The sequence below is a fragment of the Gobio gobio genome (assembly GCF_949357685.1).
Source record: "Gobio gobio genome assembly, chromosome: 15".
NCBI lineage: Eukaryota > Metazoa > Chordata > Actinopteri > Cypriniformes > Gobionidae > Gobio > Gobio gobio.
The window spans coordinates 47,927,744-47,936,368 of NC_137108.1; the positions used below are offsets into that span (position 1 = coordinate 47,927,744).

The 8,625-nt window shown below is 41.0% G+C and overlaps 1 protein-coding gene across 1 annotated transcript; it reads left to right on the plus strand.

Annotated features, from left to right (window-relative positions):
• The first annotated feature begins 673 nt into the window (after positions 1-673).
• Positions 674-3,128, plus strand: LOC307138899 (leukocyte elastase inhibitor-like). Its single transcript, XM_079837592.1, has 7 exons — positions 674-844; positions 1,248-1,361; positions 1,512-1,661; positions 1,748-1,865; positions 2,017-2,159; positions 2,284-2,451; positions 2,662-3,128. The coding sequence occupies exons 1-7, from the start codon at positions 677-679 to the stop codon at positions 3,058-3,060; spliced, it is 1,260 nt and encodes a 419-aa protein (XP_079693718.1). The 5' UTR covers positions 674-676; the 3' UTR covers positions 3,061-3,128.
• The last annotated feature ends 5,497 nt before the right edge of the window (positions 3,129-8,625 follow it).

Genomic DNA, 8,625 nt, shown 5'->3' on the forward strand with positions numbered 1-8,625 from the left:
ACTAAAAATGTTTTGTTTGTTTGTTTACCAGACAATTGTCAATGAAAAACTTCTAATTGTGATCAATGTAAATATCACTTGTGCACAGAATATTTAACTGTGCATCATTTCTAATCAAGTCAGATTATACAAAAAGTGTGAAATTATGTTTTTTATGATAACTATATGCAATGACAATAGAGCCAGTCAGATGAACACATGAACAGTACAAAAGTTACATCATTGGCTATAACAGTGAGGATGTGCTGTAGGCAATATTTGTAAGATTGTATTGAAGCGTAAATTATAGCATGTCACTCAATTTGTCCGCGTTCATGTGTATAAATATATCAGTAACAGAAACTGTTTCAATCTTACAACAGGGCTGGATTTGGATTAAAGCCTGGGTGTTTTAGGGTGCGGCAGCATTTATTAGAACGACACCCATAACCAGAGATTCATTCACCTCAGACGCGCTGGGAAACTTCATAATTTCTGCCGATTACTCTAGGTAATGCTTTTAGACGTACTTTTACGCATGCAATTGAAATCGTAACCCACACAGTAATAACATTTATTGATTAAAACAGATCTAATAGAACTAGATTGTGCGTCGTCACTCGTGATGAAGAAGACACGTCCACCTTCAAATCTGCTGTTATTCAAACTACTTCTATTTCTTGTTCAGCTTGTGAAAATGGAGCCGTTGTCTGCAGCAAACACACATTTCTCCCTCAACCTGTTCAAGAAGATCAGCGGAGGAAACCCATCAGGAAATGTGTTCTACTCTCCTGTCAGCATCTCCTCGGCTCTGGCCATGGTGTCGCTCGGTGCGAGAGGAAACACAGCAGATCAGATGATTAAGGTGATCTCACACTTATGCACGTTTTTTATCGCCAGTTGTATTTCCTTTAATCAAAAGACAGATTTCTATATATAGAATGTATTAAACACTGATTATTAATATTTGCTGTGTTGGAATTATGCATTATGCGTGAGTTTTGTGTGATTTTTCCTGTAATGATGAGTTTTGTGCATGTAGAGACAAGATGCAGTTTCACTGGGCAGGACACTGATAAATATGATCATTATGGGTTGGGCTGTTTGGGTTGTTACGGTTTCAGCTGTGACTTAACACTCAGTCTGTGTTATTTTAATTTAATGTGTATGGAGTAAATCGAGGCTTGGGTGTGATACTTAATGTTTAGTATTTTAAACTGTCTGAGCATGTTATTTTTTTATAATTCTACCACAATAATGCTGTGTAGGTCTTGGGCTTTACCAGTCCTCCCAAACCCACCACCGCGACTCCAGCGCCTCCTCAACCCACCCACCCAATGACGCAACAAACCAAGAAGTTTGAGATACCTGCCGAACTCAAGGTTCAGAATGAGTATTTACATGAAACACTATAACCTCATTATTGCAGTAACTGTATTTGTGCTGTAAGTGTGCTGTATTTGCTGTAGTGGTGCATGTATCCTTGCATTGCTATTTTTAATGCAGCTGATTGATATTGTTGATGCAAACAGAAAGGTCCTACTCTACCTGGACTAAAAACTGAGGACCAAATTCATTCCAGCTTCAAGAAGTTTATGAGTGAGCTGAACAAACCAGGAGTCCCGTATGTGTTGAGTCTTGCCAACCGCCTCTACGGAGAGCAATCCTACCAGTTTGTTGAGGTAAGACTTGGTTTATTCACTGGAGGTTCTGGAAATGTTCTCAGCTCTAATATCATTTGCACCTCACTCGGTTTGTTATGTTACAGAAATTCCTCAATGACGCAAAAATATACTATGAAGCCGGACTGGAGAAGGTGGACTTCAAGACCAAATCAGAGGCTGCTCGTGTCAACATCAACAAATGGGTGGAGAAAAAAACACAAGGTGAAATCCAGCATAAACTTATTCCCAATTTAAAAGCAAAATTGTCTTTTCAAGGGGCATGTTTGGCTTCATGGGTTCTTGAGTTGAGCTATTTAGTTACCAATCAGTTCAAATCACTGCTCAAAGTGAACAATGTCCATTTGTATTTTAGAGAAGATCAAGGACTTGCTGCCGCAGGGAGTCATTGATGGGATGACGAGACTGGTCTTGGTGAACGCCATCTACTTCAAGGGAAACTGGGAGAAAAAATTCCCAAAGGAAGCCACCAAAGATGGGCAGTTTAAGCTGAACAAGGTGAGATTTCATGCTCTAGTTTTTCCTACAGTATTTTAAGTTTTAAAATACAATAGTTGCAATAGTTGCAACAAAGTTGCAATAATCTGAGGGGTTATAACGTGTTTCTGTTGATGTTTGGCAGAATCTAAATAAACCAGTGAAGATGATGCATCAAAACGCGCAGTTTCCTCTGGCCTTCATCCCAGAGATGAACAGTCAGGTTCTGGAGCTGCCGTATGTCGGGAAGAATCTCAGTATGTTGATCATCCTTCCTAACGAGATGGAAGACAGCACCACTGGCCTTCAGAAGGTGAGACAGCACAGATTCTGCTATTAAACATGGCTTCCAAAAGGGAGTTTTTGCAACAATGCAATAGATGAGACATTTTGGGTTCTTTAAAGAAAGATTCCATGGATGTTACCGGTTCTTCATGGAACCATCGATGCCAATAATGAGCCTATAATAAACATGTATACCATTGTTATGTAAAACATACATTAACATGACTGTCTTATCCAGCTTGAAAAGGCACTGACCTACCAGAAGCTCATGGAGTGGACCAAACCCAGCAACATGCGTCAACAAGAGGTTCAAGTGTCTCTGCCCAGATTCAAGATGGAGGAAAAATATGACATGAAGACTCTTCTGATCAGCATGGGAATGGAGGATGTTTTTGACCAGCAGAAGGTGAACCTTTCAGGCATGTCCCCCAACAACGACCTGGTGCTGTCGAAGGTGATTCATAAAGCCTTTGTTGAAGTCAACGAGGAAGGAACCGAAGCGGCTGCAGCCACCGGCGCCGTCGTCGCAATTCGTTCATTTCCACAGATGTTTAACGCAGACCACCCATTCCTTTTCTTCATCCGGCATAATCCCTCCAATGCTATTCTGTTCTATGGACGCTTCTGTTCTCCTTGAAGATAGTGATGATGATAATTCTAGATGACTGTGTTCCTCTGATAAATAAAATCACTATTAAATAATTGAATGAAATTGTCTGTATGCATTTACTTTCATAAGTATATATAAATTCATGTAAGCTAATTGTTTACATATTTACTTTTTAAAATAATTTTATTATATTATATATAATTTGCTATTTTAAAAAAGACATTTTTGACACAAAGGTATAATAATTGCATATAGACATGTTTGCATATAATGTTAAATCTCATGGGCATGCTCACAAATATATTTAGTAAGAAGGTATACTTCAACATTGATAAAGCTAATTTATAAAAAAAAATAAAAAAAATAAAAAAAACTGTTCTGTGCTAGATTAACTGACACTTGTTACATAATTTGCATATTGTTGCCCTTGACTGCTCTAGTTGCTTCTATTGCCCTCATTTGTATGTCGCTTTGGATAAAAGCGTCTGCTAAATGACTAAATGTAAATGTGCATGTAATTAAGCAACATTTATTGTATGGAAGGAAGTGATAAAAGTTTATTTTGAAAAATCTAATTCAAAGCAGAAGGGCACTTACCATCCATTCAATAGTGATATAAAATGTGTCACCAAATGCAGATACTGTTTGTAGTGGCAAAACAATTGAAAAGCATTGTGGGAGTTACTGATGCTCGCTGTCTGACACACAATGAGAAAAAGTCCACATTGCATGAGAAAGACTGTATGCACCTACAGCGCCCTCTTGTGGCCTTTAGTTGAGCTGACAGATTTATCATCTTTGCCTTCTTTACCTGAAGAGGGGGTTCAAACCCAAACATAAATACACAGTAAGTCCCTGATGAAAAGAAAGAAAAAAAATATATAGCTGCAAGCAGCAATTAAGGGGCCAAGCACAAAGAAGGCATAATATGTCATGCCATCATGGCTGGGAGCATCAGACCAACTGCAACAATGAGCAAGTAAAGACATATTAAGATGATTTTAGGCAAAATGGCTGAAAAATCATGAATAGTCACTAGTAACATGATTTGATAGTTTATCACCTTCGACCAATAGGTGGTGCTGTGACCAAATTGATATGTTGTGGTCAGGGTGAGGTGACAATGACAATGGTGTCAGAATATCAAAGCATTGCAGAGATACAGCCTCAGAGTCATTTTGGCATCATGCCATCAAATTTGTTGAGGCAGGATATGAAAATGGTTTTGTCTATCTAAACAAAATCCATATTTTTTTTGCCAGCATGCTCTGAAGATGATACGATTTGTTTTTGGTGAAAATCGGAGTCTAGGAGGAGTTCGAAAAGGTAATAAAAAAAAAATCTAAATGGCGGACAGGAAGTTTGACCGACTATGGCAAAACTGGTATCTATGTTCTCGGCATGACCCAATGAATCTATTACGACCATTTCATTACAATAGGCTAATTCAATCAAAAGTTATTAGCATTTTTGGAAATTTCATCAAAACGTTTGACCACAAGGTGGCGCTGCCCCAAAACGTTGTGAGTACTGTCAGTTCATGGTGCCAAAAACACATTCCAAGTTTCGTAACGTTACGCCAATGCATTCTTAAAATATAGCATTTTACGACAAAATGAAAAATGTCTGACGCCCAAAATGGCCACAATGGGAAAATTGGTTATTGTTCGATTTTTCATATATCCTGACCAATAGGTTTTGGACATCATCACAAATGGCTGTCCCCACAGATAGTGCCCTATTTGACGGAATAGGCGGCGATTTCGGATTCAGCCCAAGTTTGGTCAAAATATGCTGAAGTGTTAAAGAGATAGAGCATCACAACCATTTTTGCGTGTTCTTCGTCTAATTTGTTTGCGCATTATTCAAGAACAGCTTGAGTAATCAATTTGAATTCCATAACTTTTTGTCAGCATGGTCTGAATATGATCTGGATCAATTTATTTGATGAATTTTCCTCAAATCGGCTTGACCCAAGGAATCAGAGAGGAAAGAATTTTGTATCTAGCCCTTACGGTTCAAAAGTTATTAGCATGAACATAATTGCGAATTTGGACAGTTGGTGGCGCTAGAGCGATTGAGTTAGAGACTCCAAATTAGCTATGGTGACAGTTCAGGCTGTCTTTTATCTGTGTGCCAAATTGTATAACTTTCCCGCAAGTGGTTCCCGCAAGAAGAAGAAACAGAAGAAGAAGAAGAACGCCAACGGATAGAATAGGTGCCTACACATTTGGTGCTTGACACCTAAAACGGTTAGTCCAAGCTGAACATTGGAGTGCCTTGCAAAAGTATTCATAGCCCTTCATATTTTGTCCTGTTGCATACTTATGCTAAAATGTGTTAAATTATTTTATTTTTTTCACATCAATGTGGACCCCATACTGGCATACTCCATAAATAAATACTTTGCTAATCACTGAGATGTTTCTTACAATATTAGCCCGGTTCTGTCAATACTGCACTGGATTTCTATTAAACATCACATACATTTTAAAATCTTGCTAATTACTTACATAGCACTAAATGGTTTAGCTCCCCAGTACTTGAGCGAGCTCTTAACACATTATACTCCATCACGTCTACTGCGGTCTCAAAATTCTGGCAAGTTGATAATACCTAGAATATCAAAATCAACTACAGGCGGTCGATCCTTTTCCTATTTAGCACCTAAACTCTGGAACAGTCTTCCTAGCATTGTTCAGGAAGCAGGCACACTCTGTCAGTTTAAATCTAGACTAAAAAATCTCTTTACTATGGCATACACATACATTTTTTTTTTCTTCTTTCAATTAAATGATTGTTAGGCTGCATTAACTAGGTCAGCTGGAACCGGGAACACTTCCCATAACACCTGATGTACTCGTTACATCATAAAAAGAATGACATCTACGCTAATGTTAGTCTCCCTGTTTATCCCGAGGTTTACTGCAGTCAGCTGGATCACGGCCGTATCCAGATCAGATGGTGGACCTGCGCCCAGACATGACCAACGCATGACCCTGAAGTGTCTGCAGAGACTGTGTCAATTAGACTCCCCCTGAAATTGCCTCATCGGCACGGCATCCTCAATAAACCTGTCTCCGGCGTGATGACTCCGATCTTTAGAATATTCCTATTTAATAATTGTTTAATCGACATGTGATCCTCAATAAACCCGTCTCCGGCATGATGACGCCCATCTTTCGAATATTCCGATCTAATATGACCTCTGACCTGTAAAGTTGCCAGAATAATAATCATGCGCTGTTTGTTAATTGGCCAGAGGAGAACTGGCACCCCGACTAAGCCTGGTTTCTCCCAAGGTTTATTTTTCTCCATTAGGGCACCTGATCGAGTTTTGGTTCCTTGCCACTGTCGCCTTTGGCTTGGCTTGCTCAGTTGGGGACACTAAATTTTCAACTAAATATCCAAATAAATTTAATTACTAAACTTACATTTATATTTACATTTAGTCATTTAGCAGACGCTTTTATCCAAAGCGACTTACAAATGAGAGCAAAAGAAGCAACTAGAACAGTCAAGGGCAACATTATGCAAGTGCTGTAGCAAGTCTCAGTTAATCTAGCACAGAACACACAGGACAGTTTTTTTATTTATTTTTTTTATTTTTATAAATAAATTAGACAGACAGAAAATGAATAGAATGATAAGTGCTATTCTTGATTGGTCAGGTGCTGCTGGAAGAGATGTGTCTTTAGGTGTTTTTTGAAAATGGCTACAGACTCGGCCGCACGAATTGAGATAGGCAGGTCATTCCACCAGGTGGGAACGGTCCAGGAAAAGGTCCGTGAGAGTGATTTCATGCGTCTCTCGTATGGCACCACAAGGCGTCGTTCACTAGCAGAACGTAAGTTCCTGGAGGGTGTGTAAGTCTGAACGAGCGAGTTTAGGTATATTGGTGCAGAGCCAGTGGTTGCTTTGAAGGCGAGCACCAGTGCCTTGAATTTGATGCGAGCAGCTATTGGTAGCCAGTGCAGACTGATGAAGAGAGGCGTGACGTGCGCTCTCTTCGGCTCATTAAAGACCACCCTCGCCGCTGCATTCTGGATCAGTTGCAAGGGTTTGATAGTGCATGCCGGAAGGCCCGCTAGAAGAGCATTACAGTAGTCCAGTCTGGAGAGAACAAGAGCTTGGACCAGTAGTTGTGTGGCATGCTCTGATAGGAAGGGTCTAATCTTCCTAATGTTGTATAATGCAAATCTACAGGACCGAGTTGTGACAGTGATGTGGTCAGTGAATTTTAGCTTATCATCAATCACAACTCCAAGGTTCCTTGCTGTCCTGGACGGAGTTATGGTTGATGAACCTAGCTGAATGGAGAGATTGTGGTGAAGTGCTGGGTTGGCACCAAACTAAATTAAATACATCAACTAAATTACTGATCTGCCCACATTGTCACTGTATGATAATTGAAATGAGCTAATGACATCACCGTTTTCTCCAGAGCGTCTGTACAGCCAAATCAAATTCCGTTGCATTATTTTCCTGTTTAACACTGTGAAGCTGCTTTTAAACAATCTGCATTGTAAAAAGCGCTATATAAATAAAGTTGATTTGACTTGACTTTGATTGGAATTAACCTGTGACAAATCTAACATCTCTGGAGAAGCCTGAAAATGCTTGTCCACCTATGGTTCCCATCCTACCTGACAGAGATTAGGAGGATCGTCTCGGTTATCTATGTAACCCTCGTTCCCTGAGGAGGGAACGGAGACGTCACGTCAGTGACTGACGAATGGGGGTTTTGCTTAGAAGCCTATCAACTTCGTGATGTAAAAAAGCGCCCAATGTAGATGAAATGCCATGGGCATGGGGAATTTGCGTAGCGTAACTCCGCCCCACCTCGTGGGTATATAAGGAAGTACGCTGGCAATATGTTACTTGCTGAGGAGCCGAGACTGAACTCCCGGCCGTTCCAGCGGTACAGCGGAAGTGGCAGAGGGACATTACATCTCCGTTCCCTCCTCAGGGAACGAGGGTTACATATGTAACCGAGACGTTCCATTTCGTTCAGTCACTCTGAGTAACGTCAGTGACTGACGAATGGGTGTCCCAATTCAGTCACGCCACTCGGCTGTCATCCAGTGCCCTGCGCAAGTGTGAGTTCCCTGTCGTAAACCTAGTACGGACAACTCCTTAGGACTCCAACTTAACACAGGAATACCAAGGTACACTGGGAAACATATTCCACTTGGAAACATGCACCAAGTGCCTGCCCGTAGGGAGGACTTAGAGACCCAATATGGCCCAGAGAGGGGCTGCATACGGAGAATATCTGGGGAAACCAGCCGAAGGTGGAAAACTTTTACCCCCAGGGGTGGCAAGCTTGCCAAGGAAGACACATGCTCGGAGAGACTTACAGTGGGAATACACATGTGGGGGTCATCCCGCGGGAGAACCATGCACATGGGACACCTAGCCGGACACAAGGGCTGACCGGAACAGGCATGCACTCTTGTGTCGACATCAGCAGTTCTGGAGGAACTCAGGGCTTCTGGGAAGCTCACCTGAGGAGAATATCGCACTACCCAGTCCGTGGAGTGGAATGGCGAGCAAGCGAAGACACCTGAGCCTGTCCAGCTACCGGCCACT